This window comes from Andrena cerasifolii, chromosome 3 (genome assembly GCF_050908995.1).
Source record: "Andrena cerasifolii isolate SP2316 chromosome 3, iyAndCera1_principal, whole genome shotgun sequence".
Taxonomy (NCBI): domain Eukaryota; kingdom Metazoa; phylum Arthropoda; class Insecta; order Hymenoptera; family Andrenidae; genus Andrena; species Andrena cerasifolii.
In genome coordinates, this window is record NC_135120.1 from 21981237 (window position 1) to 22007392 (window position 26156).

General features: G+C 43.6%; 2 protein-coding genes across 2 annotated transcripts in view; one reads left to right on the forward strand and one right to left on the reverse strand.

Moving 5' to 3' along the window:
- The window catches only part of Hwt (SH2 domain-containing adapter heavyweight), a 215497-nt gene that overhangs the window by 74396 nt on the left and 114945 nt on the right, over nt 1–26156 (reverse strand). The gene's annotated exons all lie outside the window — the stretch shown is intronic.
- Nucleotides 10886–12993, forward strand: LOC143366762 (uncharacterized). Its single transcript, XM_076808121.1, has 4 exons — nt 10886–10958; nt 11033–11212; nt 11921–12143; nt 12568–12993. Exons 2-4 carry the CDS (start codon nt 11105–11107, stop codon nt 12786–12788), a joined length of 552 nt encoding a protein of 183 aa, XP_076664236.1. The 5' UTR covers nt 10886–10958; nt 11033–11104; the 3' UTR covers nt 12789–12993.

The following is a 26156-nucleotide window of genomic DNA, read 5'->3' on the forward strand; positions in this document are numbered from 1 at the left end:
AATGTGTATTCAAAATTTCATTGAAATCCGTTCAGCCATTTAGGGGTGAAAGAAGGACAAACAAACAGACAACGTTTCACTTTTATGTATTAGTAAGGATTGGTTTTGTTCTATTAAAGAGACACAGGGAATTTAGATCGTTTTTCATCTGAACAGTGTTACCTGAAAGAAGATATGGAGAACCTTCAGAGCCCCCTTCGCGAAATCCCTTTATCCCACAGCTTCCACATCTAACCATCGATCCAGTCAAACGGATCGTCTTTCCTACCATCGAATATCCCAACATCTAAAGGTACACGCCTGCTGAACAGCTTAATGGGTTCTGCCAACAGGCCACAAGAGTTTTCTTCCCACACTATCATCCCACACTCTGACCTGCGTCTCTTGATAGGGATTCCATTCGTAACGTAGTATGTATCAATAGAAACCGCGGCGTCGCACGTCTGTGAGCGAGTGGCAAGAATCTGCAGGTTGGAAGGGGTGCGCTCATCTTCAAGCTTCTCGGTTAGACAAGCTCGCGACGCTAAATCGTCCATTAACGCGCACTGAACCCTTGAAAATATCCTTTGGCGGGGAAACAAGACGAGGGAGCGAATGAGAGAAAAGACGGAGAGAAAAAAATGGGGGTTGTTCGCCCGCGATCCGACTACCGGCAAGATATTACGCGAGGGTGAATGGGCGAGGGGTGGAACAGCAGGGCGCAGTACCTTTGTCGCCACTTAAAAAGGGTCGTCCCCCCCCAAAAACGTCGTGAAACGGCGTCGGCGACTTCTGCGAAGTCGTGCGAGACGCAGGTGGCCCACTCGCGTTATCGTTCGTTCGCAGTTCGTCGAACACGGGCAACCCTTCGGCTCCTCGCCCACGCGCGGAATCCGCTCTCGGCGGAAACACAGAATCGCGCCCGAGGAAGCCAAACGTCGTTAATAACTCGCGGTACATTTAATGCCCCTCCGCTTTGAGTGATGCTGCCCGATGCTGGGACTCAGAGGAGGGTGTCAGGCGATTGCTAATTACCACTGGATACTTTCTTCGAGCGAGCACAGACATTTCTGGACGGATAAAGCCTGATTTGTGATTTCTGTGGATGTTTATGGACCGCGGTCTGTCAACAGCTATTGCATATGAAAGATAGTAAGAGTAGAGAGGAGCAGTATATAAAAATGAGAAGAATTAAAGTGGCCACAAATGGTGCATCCACCCTAAGTACATTTGTTTCATAGAGGATTTTGTATAAGCGAGGAAATATGGAATGTGAGGCGAGTATCGAATTCGCAAGGGAAGAAGCTAATTTAGGAAATAAAAAATTGATCCGTAAAACAGCTTGCTGTAAAGAATCGTAGAAACTAATACTTACTTAAAACATTACATTTTTTATGTATTTCCGTGCTTCATTTTGTATTATTTATTTAAGCAATGTATAAAAAATGTCTAACTAAGTAAGTAAACAAACTTATATTTAAATAACTATGCGAAGAAGCAATTTTGTACGAATTTACCACATTTACGGAAAAAGGGCACATGAACTTGCTTGAAACTTATAAATAAAGGCACATATCATTTTCAAATCATGACTTCTGTTCGCAGAACGTTTGAAGGACACGGTACCACATCCTTAAAATAAAAATTGGATTTAATTGCATTAATTTTTATTAAATTACACTACAATGAAAACTTTGAAATCGATTTCCTTAAAATGGTATTTGCGCATGTGCCCTTTTTCCATCAAATACCTCAATTATACATTTCAGTGCCGGGATTATTACCAGCAGAGACGCGGCTATACATTTTCCACCGTTAGTCTCGAGTTGCCCAAGACTTATTCAACGCCATTACCGCGTTATTGTATACATTTAACTCGCCGAGGATCGCGTAATGGAACCACAGCGCAGACAATGCAACGCGATTTGAGATCAAGTTCTACGGCAATTTCACCGCGGAAGGGAAGAAAGAGGAGGGCGGAAAAAGAGAAAGAGTGGACGAAAGTCGGAAAGAGGGAGATCCACCCCTCAGCGGCGGATACGTCGTAAATCCTGACGTTACATCATTAATGCGGCTGGCTCGTTAATTAATTCGCCAGTGTTGCGGCGTGGCTCGATACGTCGTGCGTGGGGTGGCTAAAGAGACCCAGCGATTTGCTTTGCGTAGCGACACGCGTGTATTTACTACGCCGATACGATCTAATTACTAGAATGACACGTCCAGAATCCCGCGCGTCGGTTTACCGAAAATCATTCGACATGCCCTGCCACTTGCAATATGTGCGCATCGAGGGGGGAGCACGAGAAGCACGGCGATTGAATTTTCGATACGTCTCACCGATACTTTGCCGCCTGTATCGATTCCGTCGACCAGCCACAATGCGATCTGTGAAATGGAATAGGCCCCCTGGACCCGCGACTATCTTCCTCCTACGATACCATCAATCGCCTGCGAGTGTGACTGATCGATACCCAGCGAATTCACGAGTGTATCAATTGTAAACACAGTAAAACTGCCCTGGCTTTCGAGATAACGGAGTTCCTTTAGCGTACAGATAATTCACTTTTCAAACTGAGTTAGCAAAACTAAATTCATTGTATAGCAGCAGGAAATCAAAGTACGACTATTTTCTATAGAGGGTTGTAAAAGCTGCTTTGCGAATGAAATCAGCTGTTAAGTGGAAATTTAAGGGAGTAAATCATCCCACGAATTTTGAAGATTCATCTAATCTCAGAGTGAAGAAGATTCTTGTCAAGAGTGATTCTTTAAGCGCGTATTTATTCCGCACAGATATATACCTAGCAGTAAATAAATAATTAGTCCAAATACATGGTAATTTAAATGTTTCTAAATATTTCCGATGCTCGCCCTTATTCGACCAGGAGATGTTGGCGAATCCGTAGGATTATGGTGATATTTTTTATCCAGCCTACTGTGCGAGGCCAATTTGGGATCGGTAAGTATGACGAATGGTCGCGGCCAACGAGAAGCTCGGAGCTACGAAATTACAGGGCTTCCGTAAGGATTATTTGCAAACGAGTGGTATTTTTTAAGCCGTGGAAAGAAAGAATTCTCGAAGCAGCTGCGAGTGACGCGTTATTGCTTCCCTCTTGAAACGAACTTTCTCGTTTTCGTCGCATTCCGCGGCGCAACATCTGTCTTAAGAAGCTACCACCATTATCGTCGCTGTGAAAATTGCAATATCCTACATACGCCGTCAATTTACCTCTCCGCTGGTAACGCGATACTTAAGGGGTTACGCCACCCTGAGGCGCTCGAAACAGCACTAAACTAGACGTATTTTTTTTACTGATACTGTGAGGATGAAAATTATTTATTTTCTTCTTATGGGTAGAGCATGTATTAGTGCATATATTGTATAAATACTGTACAAAAATATTAAAAAATGACCGAGTTATTTGTTCTCCCGCGAAGCTCGTCCGCCGTTACACGCGTGACTAACCTAACAAATTATAACGAACATGTTCGTCTGAAATCAAAAACCCGATGATTTTCGTGTTCCTGAATAAAATACCTACGATGTAGCACAGGGATTTGAGGCAAAAAAAATTATTGCACAAATGAGAGCAAAGCGAAAAAAATTATACGTTTTTCACATGAAAAAACGAATTTAAACCATTAATTATATACGAATGGGGTATAGGATGGAAAAACTGATACGCTACATCGTAGATAATACCATTAAGAATATGCGTGCCAAGTTTGAACTCAATCGGACAAATAGTTTTGGAGATATTTGATAGGTCATCTTTGAAAATGTAGTTTGGAGAAAAACGCAAAAGAAGAAAAGTAGAATGGTCGCTACCTGCTGGGGAATATCGACATCCGCGCCTCGTTGAAAGCCTACAACTCGGCTATTTTGGGGAATTTTTGCGTCTACAATGACTTAAATTATTCTTAAAACTTCACGTAATAAGAAAGTGCAAAGAAAAAAAAATCGTGTTTTCAAAACTTTCAGGGTGGCGTAACCCCTTAATGGCTCCCAACACCTTCACCCTGCTAAATCACCCACATCACACCTCAAGCTCCCTTACACCTAAATGCATTTACCATTTCACTCTCATTCATCCCAGTGCAGCTTCACTTTCAGTGCAAAACCAATTCTTATGTTCACATTCGCGACTTGATCTTCGATGGTAACCTTAGTGGAATTTCCGCCCATTGCACGCTATGTCCTAAAACTAATCAACGACTTTACACCGCGACGATACTAATGGACCCATCAAATCTCCGTTCCTCTCTTGACTCATTAACTTTCATATACCCGCTCGTTCGGTGCAGACCGCGAGCGGGTAGCAACGGGGTTGTGGGGGGCAGAGGGTTCGACTCTCGACGAGAGTCTGCCCCGATGAAACGGAATCTCATCAAAATGGACGTGAATGCGCCTGGGCATTGATTCCCGCGCCCCGAAACTCTTCCTCCGCCATGGAGCTTGTTACCAGGGCTTTTCCAGGATCGACCGGCATCACGCGCGCATACGTGCATAATTAACGAGACGTGCCACGCGGCGCCGACGATAAATTTTGACGTAGGAACCCGCAGCGACACCGATCACACGGCTAACGACGCGTCCCCCCGCGCGTCCAACTTTTCGAAACGCGGCCGCAACATGAACTGCCTAACACCGTGGCTGCGGTGAACCGCATCGGCATAGGTTTCGACGGTTTCCCTCTTTAACGGGGCGATCCGGGGCTACCAGCCTAGGCCTTTCCCTCTTGCCGCGTAATACGATCCTCGGTCGAACCGTTCCCCGATCCTCTGCCTTCATTGGATTCATATAAGTAATTGTGCGTACGAACCCAACGAGTGCGTTCAGATCGCGACTGGTTCTTGTTGAATAAAGGTAGAGATGCAAAGTGGGCTGGGATGTGTTTGGAATAATTGTCGGGAGGCGTACAAGTGTCTCGTGGGAAAAGACCTTAACGTGCTCGGTCCTCTCCAATGGTTGAATTATTGCAGAAGGTTGTGACGACGGCTGCGAGCAGATTAAACTGTGCAAAGCCGATTTCGGTGAAAGGCAACTTCCTACTACCGCCCACACTGCCTGTTTCAGCTGGGGGCTGATGACGCGAGTGTTATGGGTGGAGGAGGAGGATGGTTCGCACGAGAGGGTACTAACGATTGCGGGATCATCGTTGCAGCGTGGGAATTGCGATAGACCTGGGTGGAAGGTGGATAGACTGATGGAGCTGGAGAAACGATTGTGTGCGAAATTGGGTAGGTGTTAGAACTTTGGGAAGAATTTGAATACGAAAGAGGTTGAAGGAACAAGGTAGATATGCCTGTTAACGAGCATATCTAATTTATTAATCAGTTGGCTTTGATTTTCAAAACAAACTTTGAAACATGTATCCCTCTTCTCATATTCATAGATAAAAATCTCCATAAAAGAGACAGTCGCCTTACCTTGCAGTCACTGTTGGGAAATATAAAGCACGCGAGCAGCTATAAAATAAATTGCGTTACAAGAAACTTTAAACCGATGACGTTGTACTTTACAAAGCAATTTGGCTGCGCTCCAAGACTGCTTAATAAATCTATTTATCCAGGAAACCCATTTATCACACGTAACACAGTAAATGTTAGTTTCCTTCCCTCGAGTTCGTTTGTTCAAGGTTTCAAGAAGTTTTACTCGGGCAACTGGCCTCTCTGCTTCGACTGAAGGAAAGAGACGTCTGGGACCTGAAATTTCCAGGTGAAAATGTAAATAGAGCATTGTCGAGCGCCCCCTGCGGCAGCCAGGGCATTGTCCAGTCGGAAGAAAGTATCGTCGACTGGCTGGAAGCCGGGGAAAAGTTTAATCGTTGCGACAGAGTGCGACGTCAGAGATAAGAAGCACGAGGAGAATCCAAACTGGAGATTCTCGTAAACGCCTCATGTTTGTCTCGTATGAGAACGACTCAGGGAGGATATCTCCTCGTTGTATCGAACGTCCGACTTTCACGATATTACTTCCATGTTCGCCCTCTCTGTTTGAGAAAGCTTCTTCCGCATGTTCCTCAGCTTATAGAAAAATCCTGTTGTGACTTCCACTACGTTGCAGAAGGAGTACAGGAGAAACTACCATACTTAACACATTTGCTATTTCCACAAAAGTGATTTAAAATTCGCCTTCACTATTACGAAATCCAAAGAATGTATGTACATTAAATCCACCCAAATTCGAATGTCATTCAGAACTACAGAAGCCCAGAACACCCATTTCTCGTGAATTTGATTACGTGGACCACGCTTGATTGATCCTCAGCAAAAACGAAACGCGATGTTTAAAATATTAGACCCTTCCCTCAACCGTTGAAAAGTTTTCAGGTTGAAAAAAGGGCAGAAGAATCTTCAGCAAGAAATACCAGTGGCGAGCCAGAAAAGTGGCCCGCGTGAAGGGGCCCTAAGTCGCCCAGTCTGTTGCCAGCGTCGCATCGTTCTTACTATGTATACGTAACGAAGCAATGAAAGATACCGATAGCCATAGAACCCAGAGAACGATTGGATTTGATCCCCAGTAGCGTCCCTGCGGGCATGTTCTTCGGGTTCGCGAGACCGTGCTACCCGGGATAATCGCGTCCTCGACGATAACAACGTTATCGGCGAAGCAATTTGAGTCCGCCGTATAGGGTTGACGGTAACGATTAAGCGGCACAATCGAGCGATCGCCGTGGCTGGCGGTCAGGATCCTCGAGGTACGTCCCATGACCCTGCGACTCGACACGGATCGCAATACGTTCAGGAATATGCCTGTGTACACGGGCCTGACCCGCTATCTACGGACACTTAATTAATTCACTTTACACCGGACACCCCGTTTGTAATGCGGGATAGGGGCGCCTAAGAACCTCCAGGCAGTAATTGATTCAAATGCTTCGAGGGTATTACAGGGCGTGGAAGACACGGTGTGCGTTGCGCCCGATATTGCTCGGTTTCCGACCAGGCGAGCGAAACCGCTGGTGTTAAGAATTACTTGTCCGTGACGTACGGGGCGCACCTGGAACGGTCGGGCAAATGTGCTCAGGATGAGAAATATTCGCTAGAAATTACTCGGAAGATATATTACTACTGTGCCCAATTACTATTCCTAATTTCTGCAGGTCCTTTGGTTCAATCCATCGTTGAGCTTGTGGAATAGGGGATGCAAGTCTATGGACACATGGACTGCGTAGTCGAAGTGTAGCGATGCTTGGAAAGATTCATAGTAGAGGAAGTAATCATAGACAACTTGAAGCCACGATATTAGTTATTGATATGTCCGTTTGGTGGGAACTTTGGGACATTATCAATGAGTCAGAAGTCAGACCGTACTTACTAACGGTTTCGAAGGGGATGCTATCGAGATGGGACGCTTCTCATCAAAAGGGCCGTTACAAAGGGTCGAATCGCGGCGCGCATCGGGCAATATCGCGTGATGTATGAATTTAATTAAGTAATTATACAGAAGACGCCTCGTACATTAATCATCGTATCCGTCGCTCCCCGCGCGGCTGCCACCCCTGCGCTTTCTCCGGCTTTCCCCGATTTCGTTGTACCACAAAATCTCCAGACTGTGCTCCGCGCCCGCGAAAGTTTCGTGTTTCAGACTACCCACCCCTTAGACGCGGTCGTTCTAGCAACGACTCTTTTCATTCTGGATCCCTTTGTACGGTGGCTGAGGGCAAAAATCGTGCTGCAGTTTCAGCACTGTGGATGTACGTGTATATTCGTCCTTTAATGCTTGTTAATTATCTCGTTTCAGAATCGTGGCGTTGCGATATGGATCTTCGCAAGTAGCAGGGGAAGTTTGCTTGAGTTTGCGACTGATTTTTAATTATAATTACTATTTTTTAGATTTTGGGGTGAGGGATTCTGTAGATAGAGGTTGAATATTGAGATTCTGGAATTTAAATTAATCTTGTGAACACCTGTGTGGTAGTTCGCATAGTAATTCCCAATTGCAGCTGTTACGAAGTGTGAAGTTACTTTCCAAGAGATAAACTCACTTCGTCTTCGAGAGCGTTGTTCGTAGTTCCACGACAATTCCGGGCGAACACCGAGAAAAGGGTGATTCTAAGGGAAAGGCCGTGCTCTGTCCGAGAGAACTAATTTCATAGTTTTAAGGGCCACTGGAATTGAGCTGGTTCGGGTCATCGTTAATTGGGTGCTGTACTGGCTAGATTGCGGTCACCTTGTTAGAGGCCTCGTCGACTTCTCTGTGAAAATGTATCTTCCGACTTGGAGAACGAAGCTTCCTCCTTTATACACGTGTATCACAACCCTCGGTATGCATGTCTCTGTGCGGAGAAACGTATTGTGACGAGTGCGGTAACAGAGTAATACACCAACGCGATACCAGCCGACCCTTAGCATCAAGTTAAGAGCTAATTTTCCAAAATAACTTAGAATTCAATAATAGCTTCAACTCGAACTCGCTCAGATTCGAATAATATCTCTACTTCAAAAGTATTCTGAATTTAAATAATCGTTTGAAACTAAAGATTATTTGAAATTCGATACTCTAAATTCGAAATTACTTGCAATTCGGTATTACATCGAATTCGGTTTTAAGTTAAGCCACACGGTACGATTGTACAATACCTACTTAGAAAGAATGCGATAGCTGCACATTTTCACCAACGAAGTTCCTATTTCAGGGCTGTGTTCAAGGGTTCCGCAAACATTCTTTTCCTCCCTTCCTTAATTTAAGACCGTTCGACCGGCGAAAACAAATTGGCGAGAATAGAAAAACATTTCCGGCTGATTGCTAGAAATATCTGGAAGCCGCTGAAAGGGGTTGGACCACGCGAAAGAGGGACAACAGAAAGGGAATAACCAAGGGACTCCTGAAAACAGTGATCACGTTTTTTAATTAAACCGAAAGTTAGACCCCCGTAGAGCAGAATCGCCCCGGACAATCGGGACGGCCGGTTTAATCACGGCGTAATAATGACGGTGGATAAATTAAACTGGACCGTAACGTTGTCCGCACGAACGGACTCTCGGAAAAAGATCGCGCACCGGAAACAAAAGGCCGACGAAACGATTCAATAAATTTCAGGGGCACGAGTATTCCCCGATGATGAGATTGAGCTAGCAAAAATCTCGAAATCGATCATTTCAAACGGTTCCCTTAGCAATTTTAATCGCAGTTTCAGCGAATCCTCCGAAACTACATCGAACATTTTATTTCTCGAAAGTATTAGTTTAAAGAAATTTATCCATCGCGCGGGATGAAGTCAGTTGCCATTAAAAAGTTAACAGTGCGAAAACAGCAAGAAATGAAGTATGCTAGTTAAAGGATCAATTAATACAGTGAATATCCGAAATATCGCGAGGTCCCGGGCGACTATTATTCTTAAGAAAGTTCCCTCTGATAGTTTCGCTACGATCACCCGGCTGTCGGGCTAGATAAACACTTATCGGCACGGAAATGACGATGAACTAACGCCATAGACGATCGTGCGTGTGTACCGCTCGTAAATCCGTATTATCGTCCGTAAACCGGTGCAGTTTCCGTTATAACTTTCGCCTGAATGTAAACAGCTATTCGAGCGTAGGTAAACGCGCTTTATATATTCCTCGGTAAACAGAGAGAGAGAGGACAGGAGAGATAGAAGATCTTGCTGGAATCATTTTGCAAACGATGATTAAGGGATTAACTTAACGAGTTCCACGCGACCTGAGTTACAACGCCGCGTGTTCTCTGTGAAGAATACTGTCTTAAAGGGGGAGGAAGCATTTAGTTCCTGAAATTTAATTAATCTGTACTACGAAGTCATTCCAACAAGCAATGATGTAATTTGGATATAATTATTATTATTATTATTATTATTATTATTATTATTATTATTATTATTATTCCGTCTTTATTACTCGTAAAACAAAGGTATAGTACATAAAGAGAAAGTAAAGGCGTGTAAAGGCGAGGCCGCAGTATAAACTGTTAATAGGCCTAACCATAACAAAAAACTAAACATTAATTAGTACTGCGTATACTAATACTAAAAATACTTGAAACTAATTCAACAATGAAATATGAGATATTTCGAAAAAGGAGACTTAAGTACTAGGCAGTCGTTTTTGTCGAAAATGAAGCAGTTCTTTTTTAATTAATTACAAAGAAATAATTTGAAACTGAGACTTGTTCTTTGACACAATGCTTATAAACATCGTACGTTTTAAAACAACATGTTTATTTCGCCAAAAATATGAATAATAGATGACGCTACAGATGGAACACTAAAGAGGCTTTGTAAAAAAGTTTCTTTTGTTTTCCCAGCGTTTTTCACAAAGCGAAACGAAATTATGAACGAAATTGTAAATTTTTCTTCAGAATACCGCTGGTTCTGCCCTGGAGTTATCGCTGCAAAATCAAAGAAACTTTTTTAAAAAGCCCTTTCAATGATTCGTTTATACCGTCATATATAATACATACTTTTGACTAAACAAAAATGCTTCTTCAAGCTTACGATGTTAATAAACTTCGTGCCAAAAAACAAGACTCAGTTTCAAGTTATTTCTTTGTAATAAATTGAAAAAGAAAATTGCTTCATTTTCGACAAAAACGATTGCCTAGTACCCTTAAGAAACATCCTACCCCTTCTTCCTTCTGTTATTCATCTCCACACTGTCATCTAAATTAAACATCTACCAACGTTCCATCGGTCACTTCCTTAACCAATTGGATGCTACTCCGCGGTTGCCACTTAATCGATCCTGCCAATTCCTCATCACAGCGGTACCATCCGACGCTACCCCAGCCCCCAACAATTACCAGCGTAAATTACGTCGGTACTCGCGCCTCGATTTCACGTCGTAACTCTCAAGAAGCCACGGGCAAATGGAGATGAATGTGGCTCGTAGTGTTGCATGCGTTCGTGTACATAAAGTAGCAACCGGCAAACAGTACGAGTCACGGGTGTTTAAGCACGACCGTGCGTTTACAGACAGTGGATACACGCTCGGCGGCCATCGTCCACGCCGACGAACCCTCCGTGAGTAATCCATCGTAGATAACGAACCGAATTCCCATCAGAATCCGCGTTTACGGTTTCAATATTCCACGCAGTGCGCAACATCGACGAACGAGAGCACAAGCGGTCGCCTGTCCAACGAGCCAGTTTCGCGCGAAAGAGGGAAAATGTTGCGCCGGTGCGAGCTACTTCCGGCGGCGATTTGCACGGCGTGTTTGATATTCTGCTGCGCAGCGTGTTCCCCGGATATTGGACAGCCGCTGGACTTGGATCAGGTAGCCGTGTACCGTTTTTCCTCGCTCGATATTTAATGCAGACGGAGGAGGAACATACAGAATTCTTAGACACTGATTGATTTGTGTTAGATTTGTTATTAGAATACAAAGCCAATGCTGCAGTTAGAAGTTACACTGCATTCGTGCAAATTAAATAAATGCTCCTATTTGACTTGCATTTTCATCGACCCGTGAGAATAAATTAACTTGAAAATAATTTGATTAATTCTTTACGAATGTATTAGTTATTTGAGTGAGATCGAGGAACCCACCAATCATTTCGAACGATGTGTATCTGTCGGCGTTCGCAAACAGCCGCAGGATCTCATTCCCATAATCATCTGGAAGACTCGTTGATTCGAATCGCAGCGAATGGTAACGCGGCGCGCAATATTACGCGATATCTACCAGCCTGATGCAGATTCGTTGACGCGCGTAAATTCGGAGGTGCTGGCCCCAACGAATCGTGGGTTTGCACGCTTGCACTGAAAGCTGTCAATATTGGATCGTTACGCGCGATCGAGGGCATTAATTTTCGAACTTGCCTGCATACGCACGATTCTAATTCGAATTTATACGCGTCTGGGGCAGAGGGAACTAGATATCGCCTGATAACATAGAGTAGTTTCCAATTACTGTGTTTAATGTGACAACATGAAATGTTATCGAGAGATTGCGGAGTGGAAAAACCGTCAAACCCCGTATCAGTTTTCAGGAGAATGGTTCTTTGCGGCTGGCACACCCATAAACGCGAGTTTAAGTAGATGCGGCCGCTTCTTAGTCAGACAAGCATCTGGGAGCATGTTCAGGATAAAGTACACGGCTCTCAGTCACAAGAACGATATTCCAATCACTTTCAACGTGGATGGAAGCGTCAGGGGAAGCAGAATCATTGGAACATGGCAACTGCAGGGGTCGAAAAGGAAACTAGGTAAGCGTTCTTCCTGACTTCTTTTGTAAATGTTAATACTCGATCCTGAATTCTTTAATTTGCTCAGATATCAAATTATGGGGTCTCAAGAAAGCAAACTTTAAAAAACCTTAACGTATACTCTTGTAAGTTTCATTCAAGTACTTTGCACTCGAGCAAAAGACTTTCTAAATAATGTATACCCCATAAATACAGACCTCCGAGAACTCGAGGATCAATAAAACTAATATTTCCTCTGCCACGTTGTCGATGTTATTCTGTAGAAAGTGAAAAGTGTTTGATCGATCGAAGTTTACCTCACAATCTATCACGTCGCGGTGATCGATGTTCCTTGCTCCTCTTTAAGGAAGATACAGATTCGATCCAAGAACGGTTCAACGAGCCAATCACCAAGTTTACTAACTTTGAAATTTTTTATTCCCAGGGCCACTCCGCCACGTTATAGTGTTCGTAAACTATAACACTGTCCTCGCCATGGTAGTTTGTTCAGAGGGTACCGCGCCTAACCATCAGGGATACAAGTTCTCTATGATTTGGTCCCGTGAGAGGAGTGTGCCTTTGCCGATCTTGAAGGAGCTTAAGTCGAAACTGGGGGCGTATATTAATCAAGGGGAAATTCGGATGGTGGATCATGGGAACTGTTAAACAAACCATAAACTTCCATGGTAGAGCCAAACACCCCTCGTATGCGATGCTAGCCTATGATTTGCTTCTATTCCATTAGCATAAAGGATAGAGTAAATCACGTTGTACTTTTCATACCGAATCTTTGCATAATGAAAATAATGTATGTATGCATGAGAGAGTAATTTGAACTGCAGGAGTATTAATCACCTTAAGCTGAGAGAAGAATGTAATTTTCTACGTATAATGTAGCTGACATTATGAAAGCATCCCGAAATTTGTGCATAAATGTATAACGCATAACAATGAATAATTAACAATGGATTTTCTACAATCTTATAATTATTCGAGCTTCAGCTTTCCACCACGCCTTGAGTTCCTTTTATATGCAGAACGTGGGGGTGGAATTCGAGTATTAAACGCGAGAAATATAGAACAGTAGAAGAATGTAATGGAAAACACAATAGCTAGGTAATAATTTTGAAACCATAATTGCGCAGTGTATCTGTATAGACCACCCTCGTGGAATGAATCATTCAAGAAGGGTGACTCTGAACTTACTTGTTCAGCTCATGAAATATTTGAGGAACAGCCAACTGAGGCGAAACCATCAACACCTGCGGTCGACATGGTCTCTTCGAACACTCCGCTATACCATACCACACAGAATTTCTTTCAAGACATGAATCACCAACGAAACTGCTATAAACCACGTCTCGAAGTAGGCACAGAAATCTAAATTAAACGAGCTATCATACTGTATTGAATCAATTTGCACGAACAACGATTGAATAAAGAATTGAATAAAGATTTGTTTACCATGAGTGCCCAAGCTTTTCGAAATATCAAAATTCTGTTCCTAAAATTCCTTAGTTTACGCTTAAATTGCTCTTCGTTAAAGCGTATATTCGAAGTAACAGTGTAGATGATCGCGACACGTGTACTACCCCGTACACCGAAGAAAAATGAGCGCAATATCACGTATTTAACCTGAACGGCAGGTTCACCCATTTCTGCAGCAACATTGAAATATATTGCCCTGTTACGTGCACTCTGCACGGGCTGTTAATTGAACCTGATTACAACTGTCGCTGCAACTACTATTCGCAGCGGCTACGAGCATCGACGCACCAACTCGACGTAAAATATCGAGTGCATGTCCGCTGGAATGTATGGGGCAAACTCGTGGAGATAGTGTTCTCGATGTTTTAAAGTTGAACCTAGGCACAGCTAGAATTGATAAACTATTTTCCAGCTTTCAGCTCCATCAACTTTCACGTCTTCCTTCCCATTTCTCATTCATACTCTCTCTCTCTCTCTCGCTCTCTCTCTCTCTCTCTCTCTCTCTCTCTCTCTCTCTCTCTATCTCTATCTCCCTCTCTATCTCTATCTCTCTGAAGCGAAATACAGATTTTCAGCACAAAGCCCTCATAAATCTGACATATCACAATGACCGTCTCCCGTAATAAATATCGCACGCAAACACCTAATGGGGAACGCCATTTCGGCGCGGAGTTCGATGATATTGTTTATGGAGACTAGGTATGGGACCGCGATGTAATGGAAATTCCGGCGTCCGACCAACTATTTATGGGGCACCGTCATGTGGTACCCATTGCCGTGCAGGACCCACCCCTACGGCTTGCCATGGTATATAGGCCACGTGACCGTCCCACAGGGACATGTACCACACGGTCTTTCGTCTCTTTTTCTGCTGCTTTATACCGCGCATCCCCCTTTTCGAACCCCCATTCTGGTTTTACAAAATAATTACGTACCCGATGCTCTCAATTACACAATGGGCATCTTCAAAGGTCCGTACTTATTTGGTCTCGTTAATAATTAGACGTATCAGTTTAAAATTTCTGTGTGCTTGGAATTGGATATTGCCTGCGGAAGCAAACTTCGACGTTTCGAATCAGCTGCAGAGTGATCCTCATGAAAGTACCTGAGTTTCCCGAATAAAAAATTGTAATTTTAATTGCAAATGAGAGGACTCACTTTTAGCAGCAGTTCCATATCACTGAAAAGTTATTTCTTATCACATTGAAGTTCTCTTAAAATTGACTATTATTCTGTATAATAAAAACGATGACATCCCACTTGAGAAAACTATGCAAGTGACCATGACTATCTCTTTATCCCTGCCCATAAAATCCAAGGCTGCTTTAAAACGAAATAAAAAATCCTTCTTAGAAGACACCTTTTTTTAATCCTGTGTATCGCTTTATGGGGGCACTCTGTACACACACGAGCGTCATTCGTGTACACACGTTGTAGCCTGCCATGTAAGGAGCGTCCTTTCAGATAAAAGGGTCTCCTTCTCCCACTGCTCGAAGACTACTTCTTCACCCTAACAAGACGACACTTTATAATTAAGTCGATTCTAAGACCTTCCTGTGAAGCATTCAATGTGACGTCATTCGACCATTCACTATGCTATTAATGGCATATCACCCCATACGGTATAGGCTACCGCACTTCTGTACGCCACAGAGATATATGTTGTATATATATATGCCACGTGACCGTTCCACGGGGACACCCATTAAACCGACCCCACGGATCATGATGTCCCATGAACATCACTTGAGGACTACGCAGTGATGCCAGAATCGTGGGACGTGGGACAAATGCTTACCCCCACCATCACCTACCGTCGTCCCTCACTTTGCTTCCATCGAACCTACGTCCCACGATCACTGGGCCTACGGGATTGTCAGGTTCGCAAAAGAGACACAGGTGCAGGCGATCAGGGGGTCCCAAGATGCGCTAACTACCCCCTTAACTCAGTGAAAATGCCATCAAAGCGTTCACTATTTCGAATACTCAAATGAAATTAATTAATATAGAGCTGCTTTAATGACCAACGCCAGGGTTGCAACGTGTGTACGTAAAAGAGATGCAAAATAACAGAAGCACACATCACAGCTTTCATTGCACATATTTAATAAGAGATACTGTATAGACGGCACACGTCAGTTTCACCGCGTTTCACACGTTCGCTTACACGCGCAGCACCGCGAGACAAAATGCAAAGAATGCCTAAGCGTGTCGAGGTCGGGTCGAAACGCCCCAAAAACAATCTCCACTTCGGCGCGCTGCTGCGTAAAAACATTGTAAACAACGCTGGGAGATTCTCCTGTGCTTGACGAATCTGTTATTCTACTGTTTCCCATATAAAACTGATACCGATTATAAGCATGAATCAGCGAGCGTGTTTATAAGTTCTGTTCTACTTTAACAAGAGCCTTCTGCAATGTGTAGGTACAGTATTGATGAAAATTCTAAAGCCATAATTATAAACCGCCTCTTAAATGTCAGAGGTAGCGAGTCTAAACCTACTGCAACTTATTACACCCGACGTACGAGATAAATCGAGCTCCCCTGGAGCATATCACGATATTATATAATTAAACTTTAATCATTACTTGGTATTCTCACATGGTTGTTCTCGATATATATATAATAAAAACACGTAACAAGCCACCCTTCTTTCTGTGGAGTACATCACCCTCTTTCATTTCAATTTCATTATTGGCCAATGTCCGACCACTGACTCGAATTACCAGGGAAATTTCCCTAACCGGATCAAAGTGTGTGGAAAATTGATTAGGCCAATGGGAACAGGTTTTATTAATTCGCAAAAGAGCTTCGAATATTCTAGAGCAGTCGCGCAGAGTCGCGTGAATTATTTTCTTCAATGTCGTCCCTTCTTTGACATCCGTCAATAATCTGGCCAAAGAAAGGAGGTCCTTGAATGTAACAGATTCATACCGTGTGAATAGGATTCTATGTAGCACATATCTGTATTGTATATACTATTTACTGACCCTCCGAAAGGCTCGCTGAATCACCGGTGTTCAAATCTTGAAAGGCTTTCGCGGATTAGCACCGAATTGACGTCCCTTCTTTCGTTTCTAAGAAAGGATCGTATTGGCTCGTAAAGATCGTATTTAAGCGAGCAATAGACATTGTCTAATTGATTCTTGTACGCTTTTAACTTCTTTCGCAGTCATTAAATATTCTCTGAGAATATCGACCGCTTCCTCGTTAAATACAATATCCTAACCCCACAAAATGCAAACCATGATAGGAATTAACGAGGGAGCATAAAACGCTGAATGTACCTTAAAAACCTGTAAACTACAAATAATAAAATATTTATCAGATAGTTCATACGATGTCTGTTCATACGCAGTGTTTATGGAAACCAGCCATTATTAATAACTCAATATTTACAAAGTTATCTAAATCGCTCCAATTATGTACCAAAGAAAGGTTCCACGGTTATTGGCTCCGGACACTTCGCAGTACCCTTAAGTCCAAATCAACAGGACTCTTTCGATAAGTCTTTGGGACTTGTACGCCGGCATCATTAATTTCGTGATTTTGGGATTCTATTTTCACGATCGAAGGGTGATACAGAAGCGTGTACAGGGTAGATAAGGGTGCGCCCGCCAATGACAGAATATCGCTTACTGTAGTCCTCCATCGCGCCCCTTGCCCGACTTCCCATGGGATTACGTCCCCCTAAGCTACATTTACATATACAGCCAGAGTGCTGCTCCAACTACCGCCTGGTAAAAGGAAAGAATTCAATAAAAGACGAGCACCCGTCCATTGTCTCAAGGTTCTAAGCCTGGTAGTCCGAGATCATGGACCTAAGACCGAGGACGAGGGTGGAAGATGTATACAATTCGTAAGGAGGTGGTTCGTTAAAATTGTATGGATGCCGATGAGGCAACGACTGATTAACTTCACAGGTAAAAGACACACTGTGGAGACACGAATCTGTATTGCATATCTGTATATTACTAACAGAAATTGCAATCAGCGTGAGAAACGCGAAAAGAGGAATCACAGCAGAAGCTGGAACAGAATTGAAATAGGAAAAGAGAAGGAATAGGAGAACACCAAGACCCAGGTTGTTCGTATTGGCTTCCCATATACTATCGATTCAAACTCGTTTCATTTCCCTAGTGACAGTTTTCTAATTAAAATTTCGCCCCCATTCTTTTTCAGAGCAATACCCCAGTTATCCAGTGGGAAGCTGACAGGTGAACGAACCAGAGCAAAAAGGAAACAATAAAAATCCATCGACTGGAGCCGCGGAGATGATACGTCGGTGCCTCGAAACCGTATTAGGGTCCTGTCAGGGACCAATTTTAGCTCGTCAGGGGAACCAGTTGATTTTAATTTCACTGTCAGCTCCTTACTGCTCGTATCGACGCGCGAATATCATTCTTACTGCTTCGCGGACTCGAATCGTAATAAATGAAGTGGAAGAAGTGAAATGGGGAGTGTAAGGACAATTTAGTTTTCACTGTCCAACGCGAAGGAATTAAACAAATTTTACTGGAAATGTAGAAAGCTATTTCCTTTGTTTTTTTTATCTTTGAAATATCTCGCTTAAGTTATATCTTTTGGTATAAACTCGAGGAAAGAAGAATAGTAAGCTGCACGCTTACGCAAGATTAAGGGTAGCGAGTCTTAAAAGCCATGGAAGGAATAATTTAAGTGAGTGAGAGATTATTCCTATAGTAGATACATCGCTGCTCTCCAGAATCGGTGGGATCATAACAAATGGCTCGAACCCACCCTAATGGAAATAAAAGAACGCTGAAGGTGTTGTTGGCCGTTGTTGGGATAACAGCTCGTGGCGACTGAGAGAGAACGAGCGGCGAAGTTAAAACCATAGCAGAGAACGAGTAGCTGAGAGAGGCAGAGGAAGGAGGGGCGAAGGGAGGGCGACGAAAGCAAGAGTGAAACGGTAACTGAGACGTCGGAGAAGGTGAGGCAGAGCCAAAAGAGGGAACGCGGAATAAGAAAAGGAAGGCTAGTGGAAAGAAAAATAGCGCTAAGGGGATGTCAAGTGCGTATACTAAAATACGACCACCGTTGGAAACTTACCCTAAATAAATATCCTATACTTATTCTTCCACGCGCTTTGTCCCTGACAAATAGCGGTTCGGAACACGAGTTACAACTTCACCGGAAACAATTTCGTGTCACGCGTCGCGGCATTAATAATTAAGCCGCGATAACTTTACCACCTCGTGTAAAGTTTTCCTCTACAAACCAACCGAGCTTAACTCTATAAAAACCTCGTTTTCAACACCCCTCGTCTTGCTAACGCTGCGATGGAAATCGACCTTGATTCGCCAAAATCCGAAAGCAGACACTCAACGATACGTTACATACGCGAATACCACCAGATGTAAATGCCGTCCGGCTCACGAGCATCTTATCGGATTAAATGCAGCGGACACGTAATTTGAAAACTCGCGACACCTCTCTTCTGCTCGCCCACGCACCCTGCCAGTAAGTAAAAACGCCCTCTAAGCGAGGCGTTGTCCGCTTAAGCCAAACTTATCAGTCGCGGCACGCAAGCATTCGTGACCTCGCGAGCAGCTTCATGCAAATTCGCCCGCGTGCTAACGCCCGTCTGCTAAGGGGAGGGTAAGAAAAAGAGAGGAATTGCCTATCGTTCGGATAAAGCCAACCTCAGATCGGAGCCGCCTCTTTTCCTCGATGCTCGTGGCGGCTCTTCTAAGCCGCGAAATAAAACCCATCTCACGAGCTCGCTTATTCCTCCAGGGGAAGACTCTCCAGCTGGGAGGACGCAGGAAGCCTGCTCTGAACGACCGTCTTCAGTTCTCGGAGAGTAACGAACTGGACAAAGTATATCGATTCGGTGCCTACACGCTGAAACGGAATGTCATGCGACGCAGGGAGCTTTCGGCTGTTTAGAAGCCCCCACTCGAAACAAACGAGACCATCTTCTCGAGGATTTAGATTCACTTCGAGGATACTATTCTAAATCCTGTAACGAGAGTTTCATCGATTCCTTTGAATTGTTTCAAAGGAATTTTTGGTACTGTGTGTGTGTCAGAGGGGCTGCTTGGAAGGGTGCTGATTTTTATCAAACTGATCTTACCTTCAGAAATTTAGACGGTAGTTTTATTACCGAACTGTGGTGGAGGTACGGCAACTTTCATAAATTTTTGTCCGAGAATATGGATGTGCTCTTCAACAGTCAGAATATTCGTGATAAGAAATGATTAATAACTTTTTCTATCGTGTCACAGCACGATGTCCATCGAAATGGTCCCCGTCACGGAAGGACAAATATTTTAGCAGCAAGTGGGGGACGAGAATGAACTCGTTGCCGAAAGATCGCTGGGTAAGTCTACAAAACGTCCGGATACAAATTGAAAGCACTTTGTGCCTTCTGCTGAGCGACTGTTACGGATGCCACGTCTTTTCGAACATTCTCTTTCTAGCCAGCTGGCCAGCCTGAATTGCTCGATTTTTCAGGAAGTCTATTTACCTTCCATTCGTGACTTCGATCGACCGTACTCGACCCTCGGTGACCCCATAGGAGCCCCCAGAAGGGTGGAATTTAATAAAAATGTCCGCGATAATCGGACAAAGCACAACGCCCACCAAAGGAAGGAAAACAACTATGCTGTGTTTTTTTTTTTATATGAAACAGAATGAATGATTAATTCAGGCTAAGATTGCAGGATAGATTCTTGCATCTGATTCATTTACAGAGAATAATTATACGACAGCATTTTTTGCTATGGAACAATCAAACATTTAAAGCTCGATTTTTTTGGGATAACAACGAAGCTATTCACTGCTTTAAGGAATCGAAGAGTCCTTGTAGAAAACACTGTAACTACAAACAATCAAATTCTATACTATAATTTACCATTCACGCGTAGACCAATTTCCGATAAATCTTTGTTTTTCATTTTGGCACATCCAGTGTATTCTACAAGGACTCTTCAATTATATTAAAATAGAAATTAAATTTTATCGGAATGCAACATTAGTCGTTCTGGGATTTTGCGAGAAATCGTAATCCAATTAATTCAATGTTACACACTGTGCAGTCAAGCATTAAAAATATCCCATGCGAGTCTGCAGTATTTCAACCACCCCGGAAGAACGGGGGTTGTGCGTGTAGCGTCGTATAAAGTCACCCCCCCCCCTGGTTTCTTCTATCCTCGTTTCGCAGCTTGGGACACGGGAAGAGGAATGTAGACCGTAAAATGTAATGAAATTTCTCGAGCCCGGTTTAGCCGTTCACACGGTGTCTGCTACACGATAGAAGAATCAATAAAGAAATACGAGTTTACATTGCCTCTTTGGCAAAATCAAAGGAGGTTCTCTATTTTGACGCATACGTCCTAAAGATCACTAATTCGTCGGCATCGCCAGCATACTTTAAAGTAATTGAAAAGGATAATGAAAATACTAAAAAAAATAGTGTAAAATCTTTTAGACCGAAGAAAGATTTTTGGATCGAATTCATCGAGGCCCCCAAATTCAGGCCACCAAGCAAGAAAGCAATCACTCGAAGACATTTTTAATTCGCACCGCCGCTGGCGTGCCTTTTGTTCCAGTATTTAGTTCCGGCCAGTTTGTGAGCATCAGTGGAACGGCCAACCCCTCGTGCATTCAGCCCCTAAACCACCCTTGAACCGCCCACGAGCCAGACGTCGCCTCTGTGGATGCACACTCCTGTACAGGGTGTATCAAAAATCAGTCTGCGGGGATTGAATCGCTGCCAGCGTTCTCTATGAAACACTTCTATTCCTTCGAATGGAAGACAGAAGTTAAAAATTCTAAATGTAGAATTTTCATCGCGCTCCATGTCTCGAAGCCTCGCGTGCTCTGTGCCCATGAAGCTTAATTTGAAACTAACGCAGACATTATACGTACAAGCCGCAGGGAATAGGACTCTTTATCGATACTAATTAGTGTTCCTTCTCGAGAAATTTTATAATTGCTAATTTCTTATTTCTCGAGAAATTATAAAAAGTAATGTTACGCTTTGTACAAATTTTGTATTAAATAAATAAATTTACCAATTATATTTAATATCTATTTTTCACTTACACAAGTTTTGTATAAATTAGACAGGAATAATCATTTAGTTAAAGTTTTCTTGTGTTTTTGATAAATATTATCAACATTATTCCAAAAATATAATTTTTGCAATATTTTTTTCAATTTCTCGAGAATTCTCAAGAAATATGATCTCATTTCTGATATCTCGAGAAACAAAAAATATGGAGAAATCAGGAACACTACCCGCAATCGAATGATATTTTCATAAATTCTTTCGTGTCCACGCTGCTGCATATTACAGTGCCGTAAATAATTATCAAATTCAACGAAACAGTTAAATTGCGTGACGGGCTGGTCCAAGGCACACCCTGTAGACGAGCGCCCATGGACGGGGAGGTGGAAAATGAAATCACAGAGGCACGTACGCAGGACAGTCGGATTAAAGATTAAAGGATTTAAAGGAAACGAAAAAGCTGGAAGAAAGTCTACTGTTAATGATACTGAAGAAAATCCTCACGAACGGCTATTATCGTTGGACCCGATTCGCCTCCAGCCTTCTTAATCGGGAGACTCCAAAATGGTCAGTTAAAATGAAACGAACCGCTTGTGCGCTGTGCAAGGAACTGTAATTACAGTAATTTTTAACACCACGATCTTCTTTGCTTCAATCAGAAAGCGCAACTCTACGGTGCTATTTGATATTTAAAATATACGCCTACTTTATGATACACCTAATCTACTTTTTAAATAAGGATTAGTGAATTTATGAAGAACAATTATCATGCTTACGATTACTTCATCACCGTTGTACGCTACTCTATCCCAACGCCATTACCTGCAAACATTACGCGCACACAAGTTTAACAATCGTCTGCGGGCGCACGAATTCTGCGTGGCAGTCGGTGACAACAATTATCTCCGTTGCAACTGAACAAGTCCGATTATGTCCGTCCCCCCTGGAAGGAGGAACGACCCCCGACCTAGGACGCACGCGAACGACAGCCCAGCCATTGAAGCGACGAGAAAAAAGGCCCTGCAACGGCCAAGAAGGCGGAGGAAACGGGAGAACAATCCAAAACGACGTCTCTGGAGCAGCCCTAAAGGGGTGAGAGGGAATCCCCGAGAGCATATCCCGACAAGAGTAAAACCACGCGACGTTGGGACATAATTGGCCGTAGAATTAGCAAAGGGGTCTCGTTGTTCTCCGTCTTGCGTGCGGTGGACCACAGAAAGGACCGACTTCCACCGTCCTTCCACCCCACCCCGCCGATGTCCCCATCCCCCGCATGCTTCCGCCTGAGAAGCACGGAAATTTCGAAAACGAAGAGAATGGAAATGGACACGCAGCCACCGGCCAGGTCTAAATGGTTTAGCGAATTACGCCAAGGCCGAGATTGGATTTGACTTTCGTGGCTTTGCAGACGAGAGAGCACACGTAACTGGCCGTCCACGTGGCAACGGGGGGAGACGACCGAACGGGGAGGGAAAAAAGAGTTTTCGACTTTCGAGCTTAGCCAATTTGCCAAAATGTCCTCCGCCCCTGGTGACCTCGGGTGAAACGGGTGTCGCGGGTGATCTAGGATCACGCAACGAAGGCAACGCGAAGGAAGGACTCGTTTATACTGTACCCGGGTTGATGGGATTAGGCGATTCGTTTCATCGAGTGATCCTCGTTCATTGATTTTAATTGCTTTCAAGCATATACACAGTGTGTCGAGAAAATAACGGAACTTTTTAAATTTAATGAAAACTGCTAATTGCATCTATTGAAACAATATGTAACCCGAAAGCTGTATTTATATAGTGTCTTTATATTAGAAATTCACACTTGCGATTACCTTCTAGATTTTTATTGTGTTCGATTTAAGCGCACTACTTAGACAGTCGTTTTTTGTCGAAAATGATGTATTTCTTTTTCAATTAATTACACAGAAATAAATTGCAGCTGAGAGAGTCGGTCAGTAATCTTTAATCCATATTTTTGGCGAAACAAACGTTTTTTTTTAAAAGCTTATGATGTTAGTAAGTATTGTGCCAAGGAACTAGTCTGAGCTTCAATTTATTTCTTTGTAATTAATTGATAAAGAAATGCTTCATTTTCAACAAAAACGACTGCCTACTTAGTACCCTTAAGCAACTTCTGTTCTGGCTTTAATATTATGTTCTAATGTGTATGTAAATATAAGAAGAAAAAAACGAATATTTCTTCCAGCTTCTTAGATTCAGGACAAATCGGCCTGCCATCCGTAAGATGGAATCCAGGGAGAATGGTGTCGCGGCAAATATCCTTAAATTGCGTGCAAATATCTCCTGTATCGGATCTTCAGGTGGATTTTCGCACAGGGGTGGTTATCCGTAGGGGGTAGAACGAAATAGAAACGGCGAAAGTATCGAAGGGTCTCGGCTACTGTAATACCTTCCGATTTCTCACGTGTAAACATTATTTTCCTCGCTGAGCTTTCTCGATTTCACTATTCACTACTCGCATAAAAGTAACTTCGCGCGAACAATGGCATTACTTCTCAACACAAAGCCCCCGCACCGAACAATAGGGAAACAAAATTTAATGTTCCATTAAAAAAAAACCACAAGTAAATACGCGGATGCCAGTCAACCGTTGTCAAAAACCAGCAGACATCATCATTCATTCTTTCAAATTCCACTGAAAACATTCAAACCCATTCTTTCACAGAAATCCCAGAATACCTCGAATTACTCGCGAAATACTCGCAGTGGAAACGAACCACGACGACCAAGCGAATAAATACGAAACCGCTGTTTTCTTCCTATCGTTTCGACTTCCAAGTGAGCTGCTACTCTGTCGTGCGATTGCCAACGGAAGCATAAACCCTTTCACGAATCCAACGAAATCTGGCGAAAAAAAGCACGCCGCTGGCAAACCGCGTAACAATTAATACCGACCTACAGGGACCTTAATGAAATAACTTGGTAACCCCGGGTGTGTGCCGTGCTGCGGCGTATCGAGCCCCGGGAGTCGACTCTGTCATTGCCGTCTGTTTGACCAAACACAGGAATCAGCCCGGTCTGCTAAACCGCGTTCCGCGATACGCTATAACGAGAGGGTGCCTCTTCCGCGCGGAGGACAGGAGGATCGCTAATGAATCCAGCGCCCCTCCCGCCCCTCAGGATCAGCCTGAGCTCCGTTATTCGAGTTCCTGGGCGGCGCAAAGTAAATCTCGAATTAGTAACTCCGACAAAAATGCAGGGACGCGGGGGTCACTTTATATTCCGTTTCCATGGCGCGAAAAGGATGAGAATTGTAAATTGAAACTGTTTGCCTCGGTGCACGGAGAACGGAGGGGAGGGAGCAAGGAATATGAATCACTTGCGACGGCCGTGGTAACGTGTGCGTGTACTTTGTACATCTAAATTCTGGGAACGAACGTATTAGAGACGCGTTGCCGTGTTAAAGATTGTTCCTTTTGTAGGACAAGATAAGGCCTCGCTGTGAAGTAACAGATAACAGATACTCGGATCAATGTCACACTGCGCCAGTAAGCTAACTTCGTAATAACTATTCGTTCCTTGGGCGAACGTTGGGATCTCTATATAAAAAGCAAGAGACACGTATAAGCCATAACTGTGTCTTGCAAAACCCTTTCACCCTACAACGTTATTCCGCGAGCCCTCCTTTTAGTATTCATGGAAACTCCCGTGACACGTGTTCCCGTCGTTAGACTAGGTTAAGTCTCGGTAGGGTGCGAAAGGAAAAGCTGCTGTTTGCTGGTGCTGTTGCTTTTTCAGCGTTTTTTTTTTTTTCACAGCACGAGCAAACATCGGGCGCAAAAGCGAGGCACGCCATGGACGTAAGCGTTCCCATCCTCAGGTGTCTGCGGAGGACCACGACCGATCTCCACCCTAGTACGGCCGTGCGCGACCACAGATTCTCGTCGGTCGTCACCCTCTCGGTGGCATCCCTCTCTATGCACCCCTCCGTGGCCCCTGCGAACGGCAATCATTTGCATATCTGCCGGTCGAACGTATGCGCGCGTTCCGCAAAGGGCGGCCAAATTCTATTATCGAACTCTGGTATGTGGATCGAACAGAGGGAGCTGACCGATCGCGAAGGAATAAGAAAAACGGGAATGCCGTGGATGATGAAAGGCGTTCGTGGTTCGCGGGACCGCCAGGCCGAAGAATTTGTCTCGGGAGACCTTTGAGTCACTCTGTCAGGGAAGCTGCGGGATGCCTTGCGTAGAATAAAAGTCAGAGGTGTATATGTACGGAGTCGGAGAGAACTATGAGTGGAAAGTTAAGTGAAGAGATGAAGAGAAATGGAAATGATTGATGAAGAGAAATGGAAACGACTTTTAAGGGATATTATTCAAGTGTGTTTTGAAATTGAGTTAATTCTGCTTGGTTTAAGTTGGTTCGAAGTAAAAACGATGATATGCATTTCTATATTCGAGGGGTGAAATGGATAGTCGAGTAGTAGTTCGAGAATTTATTTTAGTGAAGGTGGGGGCAAGAAGACGTAACAGCTCGCAAAGAGGAATCTGGGAT

Bases quoted from the DNA above. Each gene is read 5' to 3' on its own strand.
- LOC143366762 (XM_076808121.1), top strand. From the start codon at position 11,105: ATGTTGCGCCGGTGCGAGCTACTTCCGGCGGCGATTTGCACGGCGTGT. The intron at 11,213-11,920 runs GTAGCCGTGTAC...ACCCCGTATCAG, and splicing joins AGCCGCTGGACTTGGATCAG to TTTTCAGGAGAATGGTTCTT. The intron at 12,144-12,567 runs GTAAGCGTTCTT...TTTTATTCCCAG, and splicing joins GGGGTCGAAAAGGAAACTAG to GGCCACTCCGCCACGTTATA.